Below are 27,279 nucleotides of genomic sequence, written 5' to 3' on the forward strand. Positions count from 1 at the left end.
TCCTATGAAGAGAAACTTGGCTGATGAATCCGAGTTAATATATTAAATTCACTCTCAGTCACCATTGTAAATTACCCACAGATCCCAACTGTAATATCTCAGTCACACTAGATGACATAATCATGGTATGTTCTGGTAGTCCGTTTTACACACACACACACACACACACACACCTGCACCACTCCTCTTCTGATCCTGCCGCTGGCTATGACGACTATTTATAACAATGAGGTTTGGATGATGGAGCTCTGGTTGAATGACGGTGAGTGAGGAGAATGGCTGTAACCTAGAAAATCTACTCACGGCTACACAAACCTACACACACCTACCTACACTCAACACACCTACGCGCAACACACAACAGAAACCAGCAGATCCTACTCGTACGCACACACACCCTCACACAGGGAGAGTCAGGGTCTGTTAAGGCTAGCTGCTCCCAGACAGACAGCTGTTTCTCATTAAGGAGAGAAAGGCAGAGCATGCCTGCAGTACAGCTCATCCACCACTGGGACAGAGAGGAGAGGCAGCAGAGATTGTCCCTGGGGAGGCAAGGTAGAGAGGGAGGCAAGTTCTTATAAAGGGGGAGTATGAGATAGAGGCAGGACGAGGAGTGGTATAGGGAGGGAGGGAGATGATGAGTCACCAGGTGACAGGGTCTTCTTACTGGTTATTCTATATTTTGCTGCTGATGCTATCCAATCATGGTGTTGGTATGCAGAAGCATAGCGAGGGCTGACTGGCTGGCTGACTGATTCATAGTGGACATCCTGCTTAGTCCTGTTTGTCGCCATCATCCTCCTGTCACCTGGAACTCTCCTGGGGAGGGGGGTACAGGGACAGAGGGGACAGGCCTGTCAGCTGTTGCCGCCCCAAGCCCCCTTCACCCCCTCACCCTGATGCCCCCCCCCCCCCCCCCAATGCCCCTTCACCCCCTCACCCCTAACCTTCTGCCCTGGGAATGTGGCCGGCTGCTTGGGTGCTTTTGGGCGCCAACTGTTCCATATGGGCTGCAGGCAGCGTGTGTGTGTGTCCTCTAGGACTCAAGCCCCTCCAGCCTGGAGAGTGTGTGTGTGTGAGTGTTTGTGTTTGTGCGGCCTCCATTCTGGCCCCTGACAGACTGTCCCCCGTGAGTCCCTGTGGAGATAGCCGGGCACTGTGGGCTTCTAGGCACTGGCAAGGGACATAACCGTGTGTGAGAGAAATGGAAGGAGAAAGAGAGATGAAGAGAGTGCGCAAGCGATGGAGACCGCAAACATGTAAGGCCCTAGAGCTTAATCACCCTGTTGAATTAGAGCCATATTGATGGTCAACAACTCTTCAACTGGGCCCTCAATTTCCCAACAGCCGAGTGTGTGTGTGTGTCACGCAGAGGAGAATTGACGAACAGAGAGAAGAAGAATCTAGCAGACTAGGGCTGAAGACTACAGTAGCAAGGGCAGCAGCATTGGAGGCAAATCCCCAGGCAGTTCTGTAGCGTTATTGGATAGCATCTTTGTTATGTTTCTATAGTACTGCAGTGTTGTTGTTGTAGTGTATCTGTAGTGGTGTGTTGTGGTACTCTTGTGGTGTATTGTGTTCGGTAGTACCGTAGGGTTGCTGTAGTGTTGTGTCTGAACTGGGAGTGTTTAGCTGTGTGCTGGTCTGACTGCCCTGCCAGAGACCTGGGTGGAAGTTGTTTTTCTGCCCCCTACGGTGAGGCTGGGCTGCCTGGGGGCATGGAAGGGGGCCAGGGGGAAGGAGGGAGGGACGGAGGATAGAGGGAGGGGAGGGATGGAGTGGGGAGCCAGGCAGGGGGCCTGGTGGGAAAGGTGGAAGGTTGGGCTGAAAGCCAGATTGACAAAAAAGTGAAAATGATAGAGAGAGGAAGACCTGGAAAACTGAGTTTAGGTAGTTCAGTCAAGACACTCGCGTGATTGATTTCACCATTTATTCATATACATGAAAATAGGTTTGACATTGGCGGAATGGATGTACATGGGGAAGCGCTCCCTGCCTTCACTGCAGCATGCATGACATGAGGCAGGGAGCAACGAGTTAAATCCCCCACGGGGAGAACAGACAGACAACACGGGGGTGAAGGGGATGGTGGTGGGTGGCAGCAGCGCAGGACACTGAGGTAATCGAGGATGCGTGTGCGTGCATGTGTGCGACTTCATAGCGCCGTCTATCGAGCTAAGCCTATGGGCTAAGAACACGGCGATGGGTGATAAGACGCGCGCTGCCCGAGTGCCATGCCTGAACTTGCTTCGCTCATATGGATAGGATGCGCGTACACACACACACACCCACACACGCTTGCGTACAGTGTAGAAAGCGGTGTGTCAGGATGGGGGCTGGCATCCAACAGGCCCAGTGTTCTAATGAACAGTCTGCCTTTCTGTTTGACTTCAGACAAGACGCCACAAAAGATGTCTCAGGGAGACCGTAGATGTAGATGGACCTGTGTGTGTGTACGTGTATGTGTGTGTGGCCATGGCTCCGTCTGATCCGGCCAGGGTGAAGAGTGTGTGTGATCAGGCGCTAGCAATGGGACTCCGGGCTGGCAGCGTCTTCATTACCGCGTTCCACCAGCGGCCCGTCCCCGCATGCCTTCTCACCGACCGGCCTATTAGACCCTCTGGCTGAGCCTAGCCCCGCCCCCTGCCTGGGGTGAGGGGGGCGGGGGTGAGGGGCTGCAGCACGGGGTCCCGTTCTTGAACCCCAGACCAAAGCGCCAGCAGTCAGGTAGGGCTCGCTGTCGCCGTTTTTGTTGCCATGTGTTCCCCCGTTGGTCCCGCTTTCGGAACGTTCCAATTACCGGGAGTCGGTCGGAGGTCGGGCGAGCGGACATCCTCTGGACTTCAGAGTAGCTCCATCTGTGTGCTCCCCCGCCTTGCCTCCCTCCCTGGTCCCCCCCCGGCCACACCCCTGCACCTGGGACCGGGGCAGATAGGTGAAGGCCAGCACTGGGGGGAGGAGGGAGGGAGGGAGGTCGGCAGAAAGGACAGCAAGAGGCGGGGGGGGGGGGGGGGCTGCCATGAGCACGGCTTGCTCGTCCAATAATGAGTCACAACATGAAAGCCACGGAAGGCATGGAGGAACGCAGTGGCGGATGGGCGTGGGGACCGAGGGCCGGAGCGACGGAGCCGGGGAGAGGGAGATAAAGAGGGGCGAGGAGCCGTCGGGGCTGAGCGTGGTGTGGTGCCGCGCCAGCGCCAGAAGCCGTGGGAGCAGCGTGTGTCTGCGTGCCCATTTACAGCCTTTTAACCGCTTTTCTCTCTCGCTTTCTCTCCCCCTTCCACCCCTTTGCCCCTCGCTCCTCTCCTCCACCCCCCTCCTCCTTTCTTTGCGGTTTCTTTTTCTAATTTAACTTTTCATTGAAATTTGGTGCCCTGTTTAGTGCTCCTGCCAGCTCCCCTGGCGGAGGGATGACAAAGACCCTCTAAAAGCCGTGTGATCTGCTATTTAGCGACAGCCACACTTGTGAGGATTAAGACTATTTAATGACTCTAATCTCCTTCTCTCTCAGAAGTGATTTCTCACATTCTGTCACAGTCAGAGGGACGGCACTCTGGCATTAATAGATTTATTATTCACCAGAATGACCACATGTGCCAGAAGAGTCATTTTCTTCGTCGGCTCACGACTCCTCTTCCCTCGACTTCTTTCTTTTCTTCTTTTTCGCCCCTTCTCTTTTTCTTCCTTTTTCCATGCTCTAGCAAGTGTTTCTTTGTGTCTGGTGTGGTGTGGTACAGTACACGGCTTTAGCTCAGCGGGATATCCTACCTGTCAGGCGGGAGCGGGCGTCTTGACCTCAGCGCCGGAGAGATCAGAGAGAGGATGGTCAGGGGGGCGGCCTTTCATTGTGCCTGCGGAGAATCCAGGCCCAGTTAGGGTCCTCTCAGGCCTTTCTTCCCCTGTCTATCCTTGGGCCGTAGGGGTGCCCTGTCTGCCCCTGTCTGCCCCTCATCCTCCTCCTCTCTCTCTCTCTCTCTCTCGCTCTCTCTCTCTCTCTCTCTCTCTCTCTCTCTCTCTCTCTCTCTCTCTCTCTGTCTCTCTCCCTCCAGCTCTCTCTTGTGTTGCTGGAGGTTTAACTAGTGTCAGGGTGACTCTTATCCTGACAAGCACACAAAGAAGACACAAAGACATGAGACGGTAGGGAGCTGCTGCTATAGTCAGACTATAGGAGTTTGCATGTGTAGCGTGTGTGTGTGTGCTATATGTGTGTTTGATGAGGTTCTGCAGACAAGCCTGCTGGAGAAACAGTGGGGTACAGGTCTGAGCTGTAAGCTGAGAACCAGAGCTCTTTCTCTCTCACACACACACACACACTTCCCTATAAAACACACCTGCCTGTTTACAGTTGTTTTTGAGTGGAGACCTGATGTTGACCAATTTATTGGTGCCATGTTGGATTTCTGGGATTAGACACACCTGGTGTTTACTTACAGACGTGTGCTTTCAGAATCTGTATTTACTCATTCATGAATCTGCTCCTGTTTCGGTCTCCTCCTCCATCTCCATGGCTTCCAGCAGAAGAGCTTTGTAGTCCATAGTCACTGCTCGTAGAGGATGCAGGTCTAGGCTCTCCCCTGTAGGTTTGTCTCCATTGCCTCAATCCACTCATAAACCTGAGCACAGAAGACCTGCTTCTTCCTCTCTTTTGTGTTTACTCTGTCTTCCCTCCCCTCTTTTCCTGGGCTCTCCCCTCTCTCCTGCCCTCTTCCCTCTCTCCTGCCCTCTTCCCTCTCTTCCCTCTCTCCTGCCCTCTTCCCTCTCTCCCCTCTTCCCTCTCTCCTGCCCTCTTCCCTCTCTCCTGCCCTCTTCCCTCTCTTCCCTCTCTCTCCTGCCCTCTTCCCTCTCTCCTGCCCTCCTGCCCTCTCTTCCCTCTCTCTCCTCCCCTCTCCCCTCTCTCCTGCCCTCTTCCCTCTCTCCCCTCTTTCCTGCCCTCTTCCCTCTCTTCCCTCTCTCTCCTGCCCTCTCCCCTCTCTCCTGTCCTCTTCCCTCTCTCCCCTCTCTCCTGCCCTCTTCCCCCTCTCCCCTCTCTCCTGCCCTCTTCCCTCTCTCCTGCCCTCTTCCCTCTCTCCCCTCTCTCCTGCCCTCTTCCCCCTCTTCCCTCTCTCCTGCCCTCTTCCCTCTCTCCCCTCTCTCCTGCCCTCTTCCCCCTCTTCCCTCTCTCCTGCCCTCTTCCCTCTCTCCCCTCTCTCCTGCCCTCTGCCTACCACTTCATTTCCACGCCTTTTAATTACCTTCAGTGCCCGTCCGCCCTTCAGGAGGACACAGGCCTGTCCTCTAGCCTCTGAGAGATATCTCTATTTTATAATAATTTACCTCTCTGGATCCGCGCCTAGCTCCGAGCCAAATTCATAATTCATGTTTTTACAAAATTCTTACCCACAACCCCCTGTGGAGTTCTATTTGCACTGCACAGCACCTACATTTTCCAGTGGATCGATTCATCACATTAATTTATTTTACACCAGTCCCGTGCAGATCACACACACACACACACACACACACACACACACACAAAAACCCTGCATGTGTAGGAGTGGGCAGAAGAGGCAGATAAACACACATTTACTTGCAGAGATGTCTCAATGTGGTGGGTCCATTGTGTGTGGCAGAACCATCAATTGTTGCACACTTTACCCTACAATCAGACAAATGGTATATTTCGAGGAAGTCATTTGAGGTGAATAAAAATGTTTCAATAATGTCTGGTATGGTTACCGGTAGCATAAATGTGTGCCTGTGTATGTGCTTGTGCTGAACTTGTGCCACTAGTTGCCTTGCCTGTGAACATAAGGTTACGAATGGTGATGGAAACTGAACCTCTCTCTCTCTCTCTCTCTCTCTCTCTCTCTCTCTCTCTCTCTCTCTCTCTCTCTCTCTCTCTCTCTCTCTCCTCCCCCCCATCCGTTTCTTTCTTTTTCCTCTCCTTCATTTCGAGGGAGAGCATCACAGCCTGTCAGATAAAGTAAACAAACAGGCAGGGTAGTGGAGGATTGTGGGTACGAGGGAGGCTCTGTGGGACCTCAGACTGGCGGCGTTCCTGCTCAATAAGTCATGAGCGTGTGTCCCCCCCCCCCGCCCTCTTTCTCCTCTTCTCTTCTTCCCTCGCTCTCCGCTCCTCCGAGACAGAAGGTTTAGATGCTAAACAGATGACTTTCATGCCGCCCCCCCCCCCCCCCTCTTCCACAGAGGAGGACAGCTAATAAGTGTAACTGTGGACCTGATTATTATTTGTAGGTGCAGTTACCAAAAGCTAGGCTAGGCTCGTAGCTGCAAAGAAACACATAGCACAAATAAACCTTAATCCTGGTTTGATGTTTGACTCAAGTTACGTACAGTACAGTCAACAGAGATGCCAACCTGGGAGGCTGAGTGTCTTCCTCTAATCGGTTTTAGCAGTTTCAATCTGCTGTTGCTAATGAAAATATGATGAGGCAGGCTCTAATCTGTGGGGGATGGAGGGATGGACGGAAGGGTGCCTGGGGAAAATGAAGGGCTAGAAAATATAGTCTGTCCTTATTTCTCCACTCCTCAGGGGATTCATGTCTTTAGTTCTTCGAATTGCTAAATAGATGCTGCCTTTGCTCTCTCTCCCTTCTTTCCGAGACACACTGTTGGTTTCATCCAGGCTTCTCTCCTTACCATGCTGATTCTGTGTACTTGTTTCTTTGAAATGCTCTTTTTGTGTGGTCTGTCTGATTTCTCTCCATCCCCCGCCATTTCAATTATCTCTTTATTTGTGGTTTTCTTTGTCTCTGCCATTGTGGTACAGGCAAGAAAGAATTCTCTCTCTCTGCTTCTTTCTTTCTTTCTTTCTTCCTCTCAATCTAGATATATAAATATACACGTACATTAACACACATGTTGATGCTGTCGATGTTGATCTACCATCTCGCGCTGTTTCTGTGTTCTAATCCTCTGTGTCTTTCTCCCCCGTCTCCCCGTCTCTCCCTCTCTCCAGATGGCGATGACGACCCAGGCCTGTCCTGGTTGGCCTCCTCCCCCTCCAGCAAAGACGTGGCGTCTCCCTCCCAGATGCTGGGCGACGGCTGCTGCGACCTCGGCATGGCCACCGGGGAGGAGGAGGGCGGCGCCGGCCTGCCGTACCCCTGCCAGTTCTGCGACAAATCCTTCAGCCGCCTCAGCTACCTGAAGCGCCACGAGCAGATCCACAGCGACAAGCTGCCCTTCAAGTGCACCTTCTGCAGCCGCCTGTTCAAGCACAAGCGCAGCCGCGACCGCCACGTCAAGCTGCACACCGGCGACAAGAAGTACAGCTGCCAGGAGTGCGAGGCGGCCTTCTCCAGGAGCGACCACCTGAAGATCCACCTGAAGACCCACAGCTCCAGCAAGCCCTTCAAGTGCAGCGTGTGCAAGCGGGGCTTCTCGTCCACCTCCTCGCTGCAGAGCCACATGCAGGCGCACCGCAAGAACAAAGAGCACATGGCCCTGCGCGCCGAGCGCGACCAGGGCAAGCGGGCGGGCAGCGGCGGGGGCAGCGCCAGCGGCGGCGAGATGGACCAGGACCCGTACATGTGCGACTACTGCGAGGAGACCTTCAGCGTGACGGACGAGCTGGAGAAGCACGTGCTGACCCGCCACCCTCAGCTGTCGGACCGGGCGGACCTGCAGTGCATCCACTGCCCCGAGATCTTCCTGGACGAGGGCACGCTGCTGGCCCACATCGAGGCCAGCCACGCCAACAGGAAGCACAAGTGCCCCGTGTGTTCGGAGACCTTCCCCTCGGTGGAGGAGGTGTACTGCCACCTGGACAGCCACCGGCAGCCCGACTCCTCCAACCACAGCGCCAGCCCCGACCCCGTGCTGGGGAGCGTGGCGTCCATGAGCAGCGCCACCCCGGACTCCAGCGCCTCGCTGGAGCGAGGCTCCACCCCCGACTCCACCCTCAAGCCCACCCAGAGCCGCCACAGGCGCAAGCTGGCCCCCTGCTCCTCCGACCTGGACGACGGGGGCTTTCACGCCTGGACGGGGACCAAGGTGACCTACTCCTGCCCCTACTGCTCCAAGAGGGACTTCCACAGCCTGGCCGTGCTGGAGATCCACCTGAAGACCATCCACGCCGACAAGCCCCAGCAGAGCCACGCCTGCCAGCTGTGCCTGGACACCCTGCCCACCCTCTACAACCTCAACGAGCACGTCAGGAAAGCCCACCGGGCCTCGGGGGGCGCCGGCGCCGCAGCCCCCCTGCTGCAGTTCACCAACGTGTCGGCCTTCCACTGCAACTACTGTCCGGACATGTTCGCCGACATCAACAGCCTGCAGGAGCACATCCGCGTGACGCACTGCCTGCCCGGGGGCGTGGTCGCCGGCTCCACCACCCTGGAGGGGAATCACGCCTTCTTCTGCAACCAGTGTTCCATGGGGTTCCTCACCGAGTCGTCGCTGACGGAGCACATCCAGCAGACCCACTGCAGCGCCGCGGGAGGGGGCGTGGCCAAGATGGAGTCCCCCGTCCTCCAGGCCTCCCAGTCCTACATGGAGGTGTACTCCTGCCCCTACTGCACCAACTCGCCCATCTTCGGCTCGCTCCTCAAGCTCACCAAGCACATCAAGGAGAACCACAAGAACATCCCGCTGGCCAACAACAAACGTCAGGCCAAAGTGGCAGACCTAAGTCCCGCCTCCTCCGACGTGGAGATCTCCTCTCCGAAACGCCATAGGCTGGCGGGTGACTCCACTCCTGCGGGGTCCAATGGGGATTACCCCTGTAACCAGTGTGACCTGCGTTTCAGCAGCTTTGAGGGCTTCCAGGCTCACCTCAAGTCACACCTGGAGATGCTCCTCAGGAGGCAGTCCTGCCCACAGTGCAACAAGGAAGACTTCGACTCCCAGGAGGCCTTGCTCCAGCACCTGACAGTGCACTACACCACCACCTCCACCCAGTATGTGTGCGAGAGCTGCGACAAACAGTTTTCATCCGTGGACGACCTTCAGAAGCATCTCTTGGACATGCACACCTTTGTACTGTACCATTGCACCCTCTGCCAGGAGGTGTTTGACTCCAAGGTGTCCATCCAGGTTCACCTGGCCGTCAAACACAGCAACGAGAAGAAGATGTTCCGTTGCACCGCCTGTGCCTGGGACTTCAGGAAGGAAGTGGACCTCCAGCTGCACGTCAAACACAGCCACCTGGGCCACAGCCCCGGACCGGCCGGCACGGGCGCCAAGCCCAGGAAGTGCATTTTCTGCGGGGAGACATTTGGCACGGAGGTGGAGCTCCAGTGCCACATCACCACCCACAGCAAGAAGTTCAACTGCCGTTTCTGCGGCAAGGCCTTCCAAACCATCTCTCTGCTGGAGAGGCACCTGAGGGAGAAGCACTGCGTCTTCGACGGGGCCAACGCCACTGGGAACGGAGGCAGCCAGAACGGGACGCCCAATGGAGTGGCCCAGAGCTCCAAACGAGGAGGTGGAGGTGGAGCAGGAGGTGGAGCAGGAGGAGGAGGAGGAGGAGGAGGAGGAGGAGGAGGAGGAGGAGGAGGAGGAGGAGGAGGGGCGGAACGTTCAACAGTGGCCGCTGAACAGGCTGACATCCAGAACATGATTCTAAAGGGAGCCGCCGGACAGGACGCAGCCAATAGCCATGAGGCTAGCGGAGGGGAGGAGGAGCTCGACACCTCCGAGCCAATGTACGCGTGTGACATCTGCGGAGCGGCCTACACCATGGAGTCCCTCCTCCAGAACCACCGCCTGAGGGACCACAACATCCGGCCGGGAGACGACGACGCCAGCTCCCGGAAGAAGAAGGCGGACTTCATCAAGGGCAACCACAAGTGCAACGTCTGCTCCAGGACGTTCTTCTCCGAGGGCGGGCTCCGGGAGCACGCGCAGACCCACCGCGGGCCGGCCAAGCACTACATGTGTCCCATCTGCGGGGAGCGCTTCCCCTCGCTGCTCACGCTCACGGAGCACAAGGTCACCCACAGCAAGAGCCTGGACACGGGCACGTGTCGCATCTGCAAGATGCCCCTGCAGAGCGAGGAGGAGTTCATCGAGCACTGTCAGATGCACCCGGACCTCCGCAACTCGCTGACGGGCTTCCGCTGCGTGGTCTGCATGCAGACGGTCACCTCCACCCTGGAGCTGAAGATCCACGGCACGTTCCACATGCAGAAGCTCTCCTCGTCCTCGGGGCGAGCCGCCGGCGGAGGCGGCGCCGGAGGCGGGTCGGCCTCCTCCTCGCCCAACGGCCAGATGCAGTCCCACACGCTGTACAAGTGCGCCCTGTGCCTGAAGGAGTTCAAGAACAAGGCGGAGCTGGTGAAGCTGGACGTGAACGGCCTCCCCTACGGCCTGTGTGCCGTCTGCATGAGCCGGGGGACCAACGGGCAGTCCCCCGGCGGAGGAGGGGGCTCCAGCACTCCCCAGGATGGGGCCGGGACCGGGGAGAAGACCCCCGTCTCGGGGTTACGCTGCCCGGAATGTGCGGTGAAGTTTGAGACCCTGGAGGACCTGGAGAGCCACGTTCAGACGGACCACCCGGAGATGAGCCCGGAAACCAGCGCTGCCAAGAAACTGACGGACGCCTCCGGCCTTCCTAAGGTGAGGACTCACAGAGTACATGCATGTTGTCTGGGTTTATTTGTTCGATGGTCCTATACAGACGCTCTAGAATCAAGAACGTTTAGAACAAATTCAATTCAATAAAAAAAAAAAGAAATTGAACTTCTGACCTCTAAAATGATTTGGTTGAAAGAGAAAAGGCTCAGAAAAAGATTATCACAGAACATTTGTCCACTTGAATCTGTTTGTGGGACGTTCATGTGTGGGAACTATAATTTAAGTGTGTGTAGAGAGAGAGGTAGTCTGCAGGCTCCAGGGCACTGCAGCTGTGGCCTGCTGGGGTATTGTGGTGTGTGTTCGCTCTGCTAGGTATTGACAGTCAGAACCCTGGGACCCCCAGCCTCTCCCCAAGACCTTTGTTTATGCTCAGTCTAACATCTAGCACTAAGCCTGCAGTCCTGACTCCTCTACCCCCTCACTACAGTTAAGTTGTAGCACAAGAGGAAGTGTGTGTGTGTTGAGCCTCACCTCTTTGTCTGTTTCTATACAGAAAAAAACGTACCAGTGCATCAAATGCCAGATGACTTTTGAGACAGAGAGGGAGATCCAGATTCACGTCGCCAATCACATGATCGGTGAGTCAGCAGCAACATATCAAGTGTGTGTGTTGGTGTGTGTTTGTCTACTGTCATTGTGTTGAGATGCTCCTCAGTTTCCTGTTTGGGTTATTTCCTCTTTGGATCAAACTGCTGTGTAGCTTTGGCTTTATCTCTGCATGCGCACACTCGCGCGTACACACACACACACACACATGCACACACACACACGTACACACACAGGTGTGAGACAGACAGGTGAAAAGAACAGCTATATTTCAGGAGTGAGCGCTGCTGCTCTCGACATCTGTTTTATTGTTTAACACTTGACTGCACAGCTGAGGCCGTCGCTGGCTTTTCTTTCTGACTTTTTCTCTATCTTTCTTTCTCAATTTTTTTTTCCAGCCCTTACTGTATCTTTTTTTCTGCAGCACATTTCTCTCTCTCTCTCTCTCTCTCTCTCTCTCTCTCTCTCTCTCTCTCTCTCTCTCTCTCTCTCTCTCTCTCTCTCTCTCTCGCTCTCTCGCTCTCTCGCTCTCTGTTGTAATTTGCTCATCACTACAATGTCCTAATTGACCTGACTCCCTCTCACCTCCTCTCACTACCACTGCCAGACATGGAGAGAGAAAAGAGGCCAGCAACTGTTAACTGCTGTTATGTTAATGTCTGTAAACCTGCTCTATATACATCTGGGGACTAATGAAGCTGAACTAGCAACTGCTGAGGTAGAGTCTTTTCCTCCTCCCATCCTTCCTTCCTTCCTTCCCTCCCTCCCTCCCTCCCTCCCTCCCTCCCTCCCTCCCTCCCTCCCTCCCTCCCCCTCTTTCCCTTCTCTCCTGAGTCCCTTCCCCCCTCCACTTCCCCACCTCCCTCTTTTTCTCCTTCCCCATCTCCCTCCAGGTGGCTGATATTTCCTCCTGCTGGTCTCTCCCTAGGGAACAGGCAAGTTCTGTTTGGCTTGACAGTAGTATTACAGGTATGCTAGTTTAACCAAAAAGTTCGTCTGTAGTTAGTTTATGAGTTTCCTTCCCCCAGTGTGTGTGTGATGTTCTGTGAGTAATAATTGCTGCTGCAGCACCACTGTAGGCATGGAGATTAACGAGGCAGACCCGGCGAGTGGTTCCAGAGAAGGCTGGGAAGGAACCAGACTCCCCAGCCTTCACCAGGCCTGACAGCCGATCCCAGAGTTGGTGCCGGTTGATGTATTTTCGGTGCGCAAGCTCTCTTGAGTCGCCTAGTTGTGTCTGGAGACGAAGGGATGGAAGGACAGAGAAAGAAAGAGATCTTATTTCTCTCCCCACTGTATTACACAGTTATACTTTTCATCCATTTCCCCATCTCTTTTCCTCACGACTGTTTCTTTGCCCTATTAGGATTTGGTTGAGAGTAGCACAGCGCAGGTCCATGGCTGTCTCCATCCTCCATCGTTCACCTTCCCTCATCCCCTTCCATCCACTCATCCCTTTTCATCCACTCATCCCTCTTTTTCTTTTTCCAAATCAGAGAATAATTTCCTCGCATAACAAGGTTCCCCTCCCACCACCTCCTGTCCTCCCCCCTGTCATTCTTCTGCTTTATTCCTCTCTTCCTGGACCTCCACCGTCCTTCCACCCTCTTCAGGGTCCTCCCCTCTCATACCCCTCTTTCTAAACCCTAAAAGCTGATGATGAGGAGAGATTGCTGGGGTGGTAGTTTTGGGTTGATTAAAGAGGTAATTTTGTCTGGAGCAGATAAATTACGGAATTGAGGCAGATTATTGTCCTTCCCCCACTCTTCTTCAAAAATGGATGACTCATTCGAGAGAGGGACAGAAAGAGGGGTAGAGAGAAAGGGACAGGGAGAAAGAATATGGAAGAAAACTGGATCTCCTTTGTGGCTTCTCAATTTTCTCACTAGACTGATAAAGGTTAATAAATCTTTCTTTCATTCTTTCTCTTGTTGTGTCTCGCTCTCTCACTCTCCTTTCTTTACGTCTATTTCTCTCTCTCTTACACATTTCCTCTTTCCTGTCTTCCCTACACTATTTGACTTCTTTTGCAGATTATAAATCGCACTGTTTCTCCGTCAGACTCCTGTCTTCTCCAGTAATGGACACTCAGAATGTGTGTGGGTGTTAAGCAACGGGTTCAGGGAAAAGTGTCAGTCAGCGTTATGCTGGTCAAAGTGTGTCAGCGATGTCACAAGGTTTCACTCCTATTCCACTATAGTGTTACAGACACCTGTAATAAGCCAAGTACACACACACACACACACACACACTCACACCCTCAGTTTTTGCCGGATGAGGATGTGCAGGTATCCCACCCTCTGATCTCCCACAAGGCCCCATTATCGACATGGATGTTTGTGAAGGTGGGATCCTCCCTTTTCCCTTATCCTCTTCTCTAGCCCCCCCCTCCCTTTTCTCTCCCCCATACTTAGCTCTGTGTGTGTGTGTGTGGGGGGGGGGGGGTGCATATGTAAATCAACTTCATTAGTTTGTGGATGTCTGTGCATCACCTGCTTTGCAGACATCCCCTTCCTGTGTCATACCAGATGACTCTGTGTGTTTGTGTGCACAATGGGGGATTCAACAGTTGGAAGTCAGACATGGATAGTAAGTACTTGCAATCACACACAGTAACCTTGTTCTCTGCGAATGGGCGCGTCTACCTTTGATTTAGAATACCCTTCAACTGATTGGCTGGTCAACCTGTCACTAAATCGCTGTGACCTCCGCTGTGATAGGTCCTGGCAAAATGTGATTACCCTTCCAGTTAGTTTGTCCTGGAGGACAGCTGATTGGTGGGCTTATCAGAGGGACATCCAACTGTCTAATCCAATCCAGTAATGTGATCGTCCCTCTCTGCGCCCCTGCAGTGCATCTTGGGTAAGGCAGGCCGTAGCCCCATCTGTCTAACAAGCCTGTCAGGGCCCATACCTCCCAGGGTGATAAGGATGCCGCCCCTCCTACAGTAGGCTCTTCATTTTAACAATGGGAAATCTCTTTTTCATCTCATGCCGCATTCTCTACTCCCCTGTTCTAAAGCAGACTGTGTCCATCTTACTGTACCGACCATGCGTTTTCTTTTCTCTCAAAACATCCCGGAAGAGAGGCCTGGTAGGCCTGTTTGCATGATCTCTCCCTGTGATGCTGTGGGCTGGTGTGTGGCCGCTGTGTCCATGTTTCAGGGGTGTGAGTGACAGGTGAGTGATGCTCAGTAGTGAGCCTGCAGTTCCCACAGGTACATCAGGCCGCTGGCATAGTGAGGGGGGGGTTGGCGGGGGGGGGGGGGGGGGGGGGGGGTCGCTGCGGGGGATGGAGAGGAGTGGTGTGTGTGGTTGGACCCGTGTGTGCACATGAATAATTGTGCTTCTATAGTGTGTATTTGTGCGCGTGTGTCTATAGTGTGTTTGTTCTTGTGTGTGTGTGTGTCTATGGTGTGTTTGTATGTATGTGTGTGTGTGTGTGTGTGTGTGCCCATTGTGTATGTGTGTGTATGTGTGTGAAGGGTCGATGCTAGGCCAGCCCCCAGGGCTTCTGTGTAGGGGTTCCACCCATGAGTTTAATCACAGTGCGCTGTGCATACAGACAGGGAGTTACTTCAGCCCTGGTTCTGTTGGGCCCAGTAGGAGGGTTGGGGGTGATGGGGGGAGGGGGCGACTAGGCTCTGCACGGCTGCGCCACCTGCTGTCTGGGGTAGGAGAGCCGTGGAAGGGGGGCAGGTGGTGGTGGGGGGGGTTCTGTTTAGGGAGGTAGGGGGGAGGTAGAAGGAAGACATGCAAAGGAGGTAGTGGGCGGTTAGGAGGAAGGGGGGCATGGGCATAGAGGGATGCAGGAGGGGAGCCAGGGGAGGCAAGGGGGCCCCATCTCTACCACATGCATGCGCACACACTCACATGAGCACACACTCGCACAAGCACACACACACACACCTACGGGGGGCTTCTCCATGGTTTGCAGCTGCACAGCGGAAAACAATAAAGCCCGTGAAAAAAGGCCCCAGTGTGGTCCTAGGAGACACACTCAGACAGACACACACACACACACACACACACACATACAAAGAGGTGGACAGGAATGAAGGAGAGAAGGAGAAAGGAAACTTACTGGCTAACACTGTCATAGCAACCCAGGCTTTAACAAAAGCAAAAGTAAATATAGCCTAGATGAATTCCAGTGAGCTTCCTACCTTTATATTGCAGAGCAGTGATCGTTCTAGAGGTGTGTGTGTGTGTGTGTGATGCCATCTCTATTCATTATTGGGTGATGCAACGCCATTTTGTGCACTGAATGCGTGTGTGTGCGTGTGCATTTGTGTGTGCTTCATCTCTCTGCTTGCGGTGCTTCAAGTGTGTGTGTGGGCAGATGCACTCAAGACCAGACTAAGGGGAGAGAGCTGTGGAGCTAACTCATTTCACCTCACAGAAATGCGCACACACATCACACACACACACGCAAACACACACGGATCTGCTCTCTCCACCAAGTCACGTCGCAAGGAAAAGCATGCAGACACTAATGCTGCACTAATCACCGGCGCCCAGAACTCACAGCACGCCCACTCTCTTCTCAATCGCCCCTAATCAGACAACACATTTCAATTAGCATATTGTGTTTAACCTCTCTTTCATCTGCTCTCTCTCCTCTCTCATTCTGTCTCTCCTTCTCCCTCTCTCTCCCTCCCTCTCTTTCTCTCTCTCCCACATCTCTTTCTTGCTCTCTCTGTCCCTCCCCCTCCCTCTCTCTCTTTCTCTTCTCTCCCACTGTGTATGGCTCCCTCTCTCTCCCCGTTTCCTCACCCCCTCCCCCCTCTCCTATATCTAGGGTCTCCCCCCTCCCCACTCCAGTAATTGCGTGTATATGAAGGGAACATCCGTGACTCTGATCATGACAGTGTCAGTGTGAACCACAGTCAGCCAGACAGCTCTGTAAGAGACACAGCCAGAGAGACTGTGTGAGCCCGGGTCCTGCCTGGCACCCTACCGACAGGCCTCAGTCAGGGATGTACAGGGAATATTCTCAGGCCTTGGTCATTACAGGTGGACACTGGGTGTACATGATCTCTTGCAGAGTGCAGCTAGCTCAGGTGGATTTGTGACTGGAGTGTCGTTTCAGGTCATTCTAAGGAAGGTTTCAGGTGCATGGCTGAGTTATCTATGCTGCCCCAGTATGACTCCCCCCCCCCCCCCCCCCTCCTCCTCAATAATTTACGAATTAACAAACCCCGGCAACTACAATTTCTCCCCCCACCCCCTCTCTAACCCCACCCATCCCTGGTGAGCCTCTGACTAACTGTCCCCTGCCTTCTCTCCCCCCACCCACCCTGCCTGTCGGACCACCTGTAGGAGAGCCTGCCCTGCTGCAAGGTTTGTCTCCCTTCTCTCTCCGTACCTGGCTGTGTGAATGGAGCCCTAACTCACTGCCTGCTGAGCACTGGTGGGGGGGGGGGGGGGAGCGGGGGGTGCGGGGGGTGCAGAATGAATATGAAGATGAATGGCTGCAGGTCTATATATATGGCATGGTTCACAGCATTAAAAACTAGCTGTGTAAGAAACTCAAGCAGAGATTTGACATTCACTGTACTCCCCCACAACACACACACACACCCTCTGCTGACTGCGTGGGCATGCACCCCCCACCACTTACCTATACCCCCTCCCCACAACCACAGCCCCCTGAGTCCCACACTACCCCATGCTACCCTACCACCCCCCACCCCACCCCTCCTGGCCGGACCCAGAGGCTTCTGTTCTGTCACCTGGATCCAAGCAGCCTCAGGGGGGGCTGGCTAATGATGCAGCACACACAGGACCACTGATTCACCTCACTAAACTCTAGATTACACACTTCCCTGCTAGTTCTGTAAGCCTCAGAGGCTCCTGCCCAGTGGTTATGGCTAGCATTAGGGATAGGGTTAGCTCTTATTAAGGCTTAAAGCTAGCTTTAGAGGCTATATGGGTAGCTAACATCCAGTGCTTGGAGCTACCATCAGAGGCTGTATGGTTAGCTTGCATAACATTTTTGGTGCTAGCATAAAAGGCTATGGTTTGCTAGCATTAAGGCTTGACACTTGCATAAGAGCATTGATCTTACTGTCTGAGGTGTTATGTAGTGACTGATATTAGTACTGAGCTATCACACCGGAGCAGGCTACTTTAAGGGACTCCCCTGCTTTTAATCTGTGTTTACAGTATGTTTATGGAGCACTCGGCTAGTAATGTCTGTCCCAAGAGCAATGACTGACTGACCTCTTTGCACTGTGGAAGAATGTGTGTGCGTGTGGAAGAATGTATGTTCATGGATAAGCGTGTGTGTGTGTGTGTGTGTGTGTGTGTGTGTGTGTGTGTGTGTGTGTGTGTGTGTGTGTGTGTGTGTGTGTGTGTGTGTGTGTGTGTGTGTGTGTGTGTGTGTGTGTGTGTGTGTGTGTGTGTGATTAGCGTGATCATGTAAGTGACCATGTAGGCGTGTGTGTGTGTGTACGCGTAGGGGGCTAGTGAGATGGACCTGGTGTTTTTCCTCTGTGTCACTGAAGACTTAATGAGCCGACACACAAGAAGCTTTAGGAGTCAATGGTTGTGGATAATGTGGATGACTGTTCACTCCACTGCACACATGTTTGTGTGTGTGTGTGCGTCTGTGTGTGTGCGCATGTCTCTTCAGTGTCCACAGCACAGCCGAGGCTAGGGTTGTGTATGGTGAAAGCTGTTTATTTGATCTTTTTGTCCCAGAACTATACTTTACCTTTTACTGTCCGGGCTAGTGAGTATAAAGTAGACAAGGAGTGAGATCCATTCCTCAAGCCTTTACTTGCGTCTACACACTACAGTACTGTTGGATTTCTGGTACTGGTGACTTCTGGTGTTGTTCTACATCTCTACTGGTATCTACTGTGTCTCTACTGTGTTGGTACGGACATGGGAACAGATGACAGCCCCCATCCCTTCATCCCTCTCTCCCTCCATCCCTCTATCCCTCTATCCCTCACCACCTGGAGCCAGCCAGCCATGACACCGGAGGGAGGGAGGGGGGGAGGGAGGAAAGGGTGGAGGGAGGGAGGGGTGATGGGGGTACGTGAAGTAGAGATGTGTAATCTCCTTAGCCTTGCTGCTTATTGCCTCTTATTGCATCTTACAGTGACTGCATAGTAATATAATAACCTACTGTCCACCTGGTGTGTTCTGAGGGAGAGAGGACTGTCGACTGTGCTCAGGACTATATTCCCATGGCCTCCCTTCACACAGACAGAGCACACGTGCCACATCTCTGCAATGTTTACATGCACAAGAGCACAGGAGAACAGGACAACCGGTGTGTGGACATGCATCCAGCCAGAATGAGGTTCTGATTGAAGCAGTGCAGCGTGGCTTCACTACATAAACAATGTAGCAGACCCAATTATAGAGACCCTTCTTCTGCCACTGTATGAATGTGCTACAAGTCAGTCAGTCAGACTCATTCACTCACTCACTCCCTATTTTTCTCGAACGCTGTTGTGTCTTTCTCTCTCTCTCTCTCTCTCTCTCTCTCTCTCTCTCTCTCTCTCTCTCTCTCTCTCTCTCTCTCTCTCTCTCTCTCTCTCTCTTTATGACACACACACACCCTCACACACTCCATTTCCCTCCCTCTTTCTATCACACACACACTCGCGCGTGCACACACAACCATTTCTCTGTGTCTCCGCCTTTTCTCTCTTTCCCTCTCCTCTCCTTCCTCCCCCCCCCTCCTCCACTGAGAGTGTCAGGTTGGACTGCGGAGAAGCAGGAGTCTGAGTGTTTGTTTGCAAGCCTGAGTGCCGTCTGATCCCCCCGAGAGCTCATTTCTCCATGTTTGCGCTTGATTTGCTTCGTATGCTGTTTATTAAAAGTAATTACAAGCTGTTTGGAGATCTATAAGAGACCAGCTCTGGGGGAGCGCCTCACAAAGGTGTGAGAACACTACAGAACATAACTGGCGCGGGAGCGTGTGTGTGTGTGTGTGTGTTTGCATGTTAACGAGACACATGATTAGGAAGACAAAGAACGGGAGCATGTCATCCGGTCTTACATACGTGTCGGTGGATCTGTTTCAAACGTTAACATACGGTGTTCCCCGGCACGCAAGCTCCCTGTTTGTGCCATCTACATTTGGATCAGCTAGTGTGTGTGTGTGTGTGTGTGTGTGTGTGGTGTGTGTGCATGCATGAGGTGTTCTGCATGCATGCCCGTGTGTTTGGGTCTCCTACTTCAGGTCTGCTCGGTGTGGTTGACTGAAGACAGAGGTGCACCTGCCCCATCTCCCCCCCCCCCCCCCCACCTCGCTCTCGCACCCGTCCAGGTGTGGCTGAGCCAGCTGCTGGGGAGGATGGGACAATTACCCCCCCCCCCTCCCCTCCCCTCTCTCCCCCCTCCCTCTCTATCCTTTATTCTCTGCTCAGCGCAGTAATTGTTAAAAGACAAACAAGGCGTCGGGCTCTGTGAGCACATGATAAACACGGGCCAGACACAATTAGCTCCTCGCTTAATTCCTTAACTATTCAGAATGTATTTTCCTCGAGTGACGGAGGCATCTGTCGCAGCTGGCGAGGGGGATGAGCCGGCGAGAGGGGGGTAGAGGGTGTGTGCGTGCGTCTGGGCCCGCGTGTCTGTGCACATGCGTGTGTGTGTCTTTCTTTGTATGTGGAGGGGGGGGGGGGGTCAACAGAACACGCCATGTAATAAATCTCACTGTCCCGAGTCCAGTGTGTGTGATATCAATCTGCCAGGACATTCGTCCTCCCGATGGAGGAGGGGACATATGCCCTGGGTGGACATGAAGGATGAGGAGAGAAAATAGTGAATGGACTGAGATCGTTCTGACCCCAGATAGCCTTCTCATTACTGAATTGCAAGTTGTGGAACTCCTCTGATTGGTTGAATGCATTGCTGTCACGAATGTTTCTAGGCGTGGATATGTGCTGTGTTGTGATTGGTCTGGAGCAGAATGTGTGTGGGCAGGGTACACATGTAAAGAGCTGGCTTCACACTGGGCTAATGAGCATGTGTTGGATTTAAGTCCGTTTGTTTGCGTCAGTGTACTCCTGTATGTGAGTGTACAGTATGAGTATAAATATGTTTATATCATCTTGCAGTTTGAATACATTCGGTGATGTCAACATTGTGTGTGTGTGTGTGTGCTTGCGTGCCCACCTGCAATTGAATATTTAAAGACATCAAGCAGGATTTCAGGAAATAAAGATGGATTTATTTAGGAAGGGTGGAGGGTGGAAGATACAAGCATGGATGGAGGAAGATAGACAAAGAATACTTCTCTCAAATCCTTAATAGCTAGATGCATTACTTTGGAACATTACTGTTTTCGAGGTACCTTGTCCCTTAGTTTTGCCCCAGACAGACAGAGCCTAGTGGGAATGAGTGGGGGATGGCAAGAGATGAGGAGAGAGACTAAGTAAGAGATCACTACTGCTGCACGGAGATACGAAGGGAGGGATGAGGAGTTGGCAGGCAGAGAGGAATGGAGGGATGGAGAGGGATCAGTTGGACAGTGGGGAATGAAGAGAGATTTGGCACAGAGACGGAGGGATGAAGAGAGGGACGAGGGAGGGGGGGAGAGAGGGATGGTGGGGGGGGGGGGAGCGGGGGAAGAGAGAGATGGCCATACCGGACACTGGTAAGAGGGGGCTTAACCTTGGAGAACGAGGGAGAGGTGGAGGTCAGGGGTCCGAGGAGGATGAAGGAGGAGTTTGAAAGGAGGATGAGATTAGAGGGGATGTGAGGAGAGGGTTTGGGTGGGGGAAAGGGAGAGCGGGGTGGGGTGGGATGGAGGGCTGTGATGGGCGGATGAGGAGAGGAAAGAGAGATGGCTGGCTGACAGGGTCTCTCCCAGAATTTGGCACGCGCTCAGTCTGCGCGGTGAGCAGCTGGACTTCATTAGTGGCTGGTGTTAATTACTGGAGCAGGGCGGAGGAGAGGAGAGAGGGATGAGATGGGCAAGAGGAGTGCTGGTCATACAGCCAGGGTCACCTTGAACTGAGCCTCACTATCAGAAAGGGAGGGGGAGAGAGGCATGGAGGCAAAGCGAGGGATTGATAAAGATAAAAGAATGGAGGGATGGATGGACAGAGAATGGTGGAGGGGTGGAGGAACATAGCATATCGAGAGAAGGTGTCATGGAGAGATTGAGATGACAGATAAAGGTATAGTTTACAAACGCATGCGTGCCAGAGGTTGATGAGTGATCAGTGAGATCTGATGGTTGTTGACGGCGCTTTACAAATGACCGTTAAATGATCCAGCTGCTGACGAGAGGGGGGGGGGGGGGGGGGAGTCGAGGGTGTGTGTGGGGGGGGGGTGGCAGCTGATCAAAAATGGAGCCGTCCGCAATGCATGTGTAATGATGTGCTCCATCAATATGTACAACACACACGCACACCCACATTCTAGGTTTATCTTGGCTTAGACCAAAAGGGCAATTGTATGAAAGAGGTGTGGATAAATAGAGAGGTCTAGAGAGAGAGACTGTTAAAACAGTATATTATATCTCCAGCTGTCGACTGTTCTCCTCTCTACCCTGCTCTGTATCAGGACACAAAGGTCTGATTCAACCTCCTCGCTAATTGTGTGCCAACATGGTGTTCAAACGCGCGCGCACGCAGGCAGGCACGCACGCACACAGGAAAATCAATGCATTCTGATTCTGTAATTTCCCAGGGTGCCATGGGCTGGGCTGGGCTGAGGTGACAGATCTGTTCATGGAGGAGGGAAAATTCTCCCTCTCTTCTCTCTTTCCTTCTTTTGTTCCTCTGTGGTGTTCTATTTAGTTTTTTCCTGTATCATATCCCTCTCTAGCCCTCTCCCTCTCTATCTTCCCCTTTTTACCTCAATGTTTCTCCTACACTAGTCTGTGTATCCATTAATGTCCTGCCTCCTATCCCACATTACCCTTCCCTATCCCGCCTTACCCGACCCTACCCTATCCTGTCTACATTTTCCACTCGACTCTTTACCCATCTTCAGCTTTGGTGGAGGCCTCTGTGGCAGAAACACTCATTTGTGACGATGCCAACCTGCTAATGGTGGATGGCAGGGTCCCGCCGATGCCCTCCTCTGCTCGTTACGTGGGCGCCTGACGCCGTGGGCCCAAGCCCTACATCTGGCACGTTCAGCTGCCGGGGAGCGCCATAATTATCCCGCCGGAGCTTCTGCGCCCTTCTCACAGCTCGCAACCGCCGCTATCGGGGCTTCATTATAGACGTGTGTGTGTGTGTGTGTGTGTGTGAGAGAGAGGGGTAGTATGTGCGGGTCTGTGTGTGAGGTTTGTGGTGTGTGTTGAATATGTTTCGAGTTTTCGAGGTGAATCATTTACCGGATGGTTGTTTGCCGCTGTGTCGAGAACTCGACATGCCTTGTTTTCCAGAACAGTTTTTGGAGGCCTTCTTGCTGTCTGTTTCTAGCACGGCCCTGACCTCAGAGAGAGCTGTGATGGACTCCTGGCTGAGGATTCAGCCGGCAGAGCCACAGCTGTTACTGTGCCAGTGTAGTTCCTGTACGTCAGTTTCTCCCTCCTCTCCCCTCTACCTCTGCACTCCTCACAGTGGCCCTGCTATTGTAATTGCAGAGCTGTTTTTAGAGCGACTGTGATGCTGTAATTGCTGTGCTGTCGGGGGCTGGGGATGGGGGGTGAGGGAGGGGTGAGGCAGGGGGTGAGGGAGAGGGGGTGAGCGAGGGGCTGGGGAGGGGAAAGGTGTCACTGCCGGTAAGTGTGGGGTTGTTAGCGTCTCCCGCTGAATTTGTGTGTGTGTGCGTGTGCGTGCCTGTATGTGTGTGTGTGTATGCATCCACGCATCTGTGGCAGACACCAGCTGTGCCTGACGATAGCAGGAGGGGATGGTGGAGCAGACTGTTCCGGAATGCTTTCTGATGTTCTAGAAGGCTGAACAATGTTCCAGAACATCTGCATGCCCGTGCGGCCAGCAGCAGAAGACCTGATGTGGCCACAAGTACTCCCTGGTCAACTGCTATGTCACTTATATGACCACTGTTTGGCATTGGCCAGCCCTTAGGCCCCGGGGCTGTTCATTGATTCGTCTGGATCAATAAAGGTTAGATAGAAATGTTGGTTGTGTTTACGTCTTCTTTACAGGAACTCTGTAAAATAGTTATTCTCTATAGGTTAATGCCCCCTCTCTCCCACACATACACACACATACACACACATACACACACATACACACACATACACACACATACACACAGATACATACAGAGCTGTTGGTCTGAGTCTGACCTGAGATGCCTACCTGCCATCGCTCTCTTATAGACGGGTATAGGGGAGAGTGGACAAGGATTGGTGTGTAGTCGAGAGAGAGGGAGGGGTAGAGGGATTCTGTTTTAGATCGTCCAGCCGTTTGTGTTTAAGTGAATCGGTGTGTTTGTGTGTCTACGTGTGTGTTCCTCGATGTGTTGTTTTGGCTCTATGCAGCGTCATTCAACTTTTCCTTCATAGACGGCTATGCCCTCAGCCTCCAACCTCTGCCCATTGGCCAGTCAGACTTCCTGGGGGAGGTGCCAAACCAAACACTTGAGGCTCAGAGAGGAAACCATTCACTGGTCTCTGTTTATGACTGTCGCCCACTCACAAGCCAATCTCATATGAGTCACTTGTTCAGGTCCAAACAGTGAAGTTTTAACACAGTTTTCCACCTGATTAGCTGGTTTACCTCACTTGAATACTTCTCGACGAAACACTAATTTGCACTGTGAAACGAATCAGTGTGGGAGGATGCCATCACCAGTTGGAGGGTGTCCGGAGTGATCCAGCTGAGTCAGAACAGGAAGGGAAGCCCCAGCCTTGGTGACATCAGCCTCGGGGTCACAGGTCAAAGGGTTCTCAGCTATGCCAGGCTGTCAGCCTGTTTACCACCAGACTAGACATGGCTCTTCTTCTCCCTATTTTAAACCTCTCAAACGCACAAATCCCTCCGTTCTTCAGAGAGTGGAGGGTTTTGGAAAGGGGGACGGAGAGAGCGAGCATGCAAACAGAAGAGAGTAAGGTTGGAGAAGAGGGGGAGCAGAGTGGGAGTGCGTTGTCCGTCTATCATTTGAAAGTGCGCTGACAGCCTTCACTTCCTGACTAAACTTTGGACAAATAGCCATCAAATCGATAGTTTCCCCAACAGCAATATTTGGTATCATTGCCTGTCCTGATCATTACACCGCCCGGCAACCGTCTGAGGATGTGAATAATTTATCCCCCCGATGTGAAGAGAATACTGAAAGGGAAGGAGAGGCTTCCTCTCTCTCTATATACGTTTTTCTCTCTCTCGCTCTCGCTCTCGCTCTCTCTCTCTCTATACATTCCTCTGCCCTGGGCTATGGGGAGAGAGGAGTAAGACCTACAGTGCTGTAGCAACCACCTCTCTCTCCACGACCTCTCTCTCTCCTTATTCAACCTCTCCCTCCATGTGTGTGGCTTTCTCAAGCGAACTCCCTTCGCTGGGCTAAAATCTTTCCTTCAGTGTGTTTTCTCCTTGGCTGCAGTCTTCTACCTGCTGTATCTGGCTCGGACAGTCTACCGATACAAATGAATGAGGAACAGTGCATTCATGGTAGCTTGTCCTGGTATTAACCTACTCCTCTTCTCCTCATCCTCTTACTTTCTATCCTCTTCCTCCTCAGGCCATGGAAGGAAGGAGAAAAACGAAAACCGTCCTCAGCTCTCCTCTTTTCCTCCTCTCCTCCCCCCTCTCTCTCTCTCTCTCTCTCTCTCTCTCTCTCTCTCTCTCTCTCTCTCTCTGTCCCCTCTTTCACTCCCTTTTCCACCCTTTGCGCTGCTCCTTGCTAAGTATTACAAATGTTAGCTTAGGCCTGTGATCATCGTCCCCCATAATAATAAAGTTTTACGGCCGTGTTGCTATTAGGGAGTTAATGTTGTCTGCTGATGCTGTGTAATGTGCTCTCCTCGGCTCCGCGCGCCCGCACTCCCTCATGCCCAATCAGCCACGCACGCACAGGGAGAGGAAATAAATTGACTAATGCTGCTTTAATTACCCACAACATACTAGCTAGCAGCCCACACCGCAAACAGGCAACATACCTGGAGAACAGCCACCACACACACACACACACACACTGCTTGAACACACAGACACGCGCGCACACACTCTACACAAGTTCACGTGCAAGCGCATATCTACACACATACTATATACTTAGATGCCCATGTCATCATTTGAATGCATAATTGCCCCATACTGTTTCGATACCAGTGTGTTGCTGACCTTAAATACTCCTACAACAAGCTTTGTACTCACTCTGGGATCCCATTCTTCAGTACAGCCCATGCCTGCACTTTCTACCCCTCAATCCTCAGTTGTTTGTGACACACACACACACACACACATGCAGCCTGTTCCAGCAGACGCTAGTTCTTATTATATCCTTCCCCCTGGCAGCCCCCCCTCCTGAGAGGCGACTGAGCGCGCTCCCCCGGTAGACCTGACTCCAGACCAGATGTTAAGAGCACTCCTGCAGTAATTAATCTGATAGACCTGCCTGGCTTGGTGTGTATGTGTGTGTGTGTGTTAGGGGGCAGGTCTGTGAGTAGGACTACATCAAATAGACCTGTTTGGCCTAGAGAACCACATCTGAAGGCTTCAGGTGGGCTGGAGAGAGACAGGAATCAGGTCCTTATTCCCAGTGCTGGGAAGCACAGTTGTATTCAGTCTTAGATCCCAGCATTAGCAATAGCAAGAATAGTCTTTATTATGTTTTACATCCCAGCATTATAGCGTACAGTCTTTATTGTGTCTTACATCCCGGCATTTGTGAGTACAGTGTTTAGCGTGTCTTACATCCCAGCATTAGTCGGAACTGTGTTTAGTATGTTTGTATGGTAGTATGCAGCCGTACTCTGTGTACTGTTTGCAGATGAGGAGAGACAGGGAGAGAGGGGGAGAAGGAGAGAGAGACAGTTAGAGAGAGGGAGTGAGACAGTAAGAGAGAGAGAGAGACAGTTAGAGAGAGAGAGACAGAGAGAGACAGAGAGAGACAGAGAGAGACAGAGAGAGAGACAGAGAGAGAGACAGAGAGAGAGAGACAGAGAGACAGAGAGAGAGGGAGTTTGAAGGTGGTGAAGGGAGCAGGGGTTGGGGGGGGGAGAGTGTGCCCCGAGGCCCTGGTCCTGTGTGTCTGTCTAACAGGGCGCTCCCCCCACCCCCCCCCTCCCGATCGATGCGGTCTGCGTGTGCTCTGCTCGTTAACGCCAGGCTGAGGGGAGTCAGGGGGCCTCTGCCGGTCCCTGTCCAGGGACACACACCGGTCTCAGCACCTGGCCCAAACACACACACACACAGGCGCATGTGTACAAGCACGTACGTAGAGTTATGCGCACGTACTGCAGTCCCAGAATGCAGCACCTGAATACATCACAGCAATGAGCCAGACATTATACAGATCACACACACACACACACACTGTCTACATAGAAAGATCTATGGTTTAGAGACAGCTGTTGAACACTTAGAGAACCCGGTTAGCAGGTGAGGACAGAAGGAGGTGAAAAAGGGGGGGTAGGTGTGAGGTGAGAGGCAAGTTGGACTTGTTACTTTCATCACATTTGTTCCGTGGGCTCATTTGGACAGACCATAAAACATTCTGACATCTGATGTTACCCACTTTTAAAATGTGTGTGTGTGTGTGTGTCAGGGCGTAACTGCATGCATTTACACTCTCTATCAAACTAGGATGGGACCAACGGGAGGTGGACTGACACTATGGGTGCCAAAATGGTTCCTTATTGTAGACCCAGTTGTGTGTGTGAGAGAGTGCGTGTGGCTCAGTAGGTGGTCGGTGGAAGAGCTGTTGATGTGGAAAGGTCCAGGAGTGTGAACACGGCCCATATCACTGTCAAGGACACCTTTAATTACAGCAGCAGGGGGTGTGGATAGGCATGTGTGTAGGGTGTGTGTCTGTGTGTGTGTGTGTGTGTGTGTGTGTGTGTGTGAGTGCAGGGTGCAAACAGCACAGTAATAGCTCAACCTATTAGCAGGGACTCCTCACCCTGATCTTGCTTTGAGACCAAACTGCCCAAATGAAGTCTTCTGTTTCGAGTTAGCGTGCCGTCTGTATTTTTAGAGAATGGTATTTGTCATGTTTTGGGCTCGCTTACTTGTGCAGAGACGGCTAGTGATGTTCAGTTGGGTGG

At 52.8% G+C, this 27,279-nt stretch overlaps 1 protein-coding gene across 1 annotated transcript in view; it reads left to right on the forward strand.

Moving 5' to 3' along the window:
* The window catches only part of znf423 (zinc finger protein 423), a 91,108-nt gene that overhangs the window by 32,984 nt on the left and 30,845 nt on the right, over positions 1-27,279 (forward strand). Inside the window, exons 4-5 of the mRNA XM_062462011.1 lie at positions 6,959-10,560; positions 11,072-11,156. Of these exons, the coding sequence (XP_062317995.1) occupies positions 6,959-10,560; positions 11,072-11,156 (3,687 nt within the window). The remainder of the gene's footprint in view (positions 1-6,958; positions 10,561-11,071; positions 11,157-27,279) is intronic.

The sequence above is a fragment of the Osmerus eperlanus genome, chromosome 5, assembly GCF_963692335.1.
Source record: "Osmerus eperlanus chromosome 5, fOsmEpe2.1, whole genome shotgun sequence".
NCBI classification, from domain to species: domain Eukaryota; kingdom Metazoa; phylum Chordata; class Actinopteri; order Osmeriformes; family Osmeridae; genus Osmerus; species Osmerus eperlanus.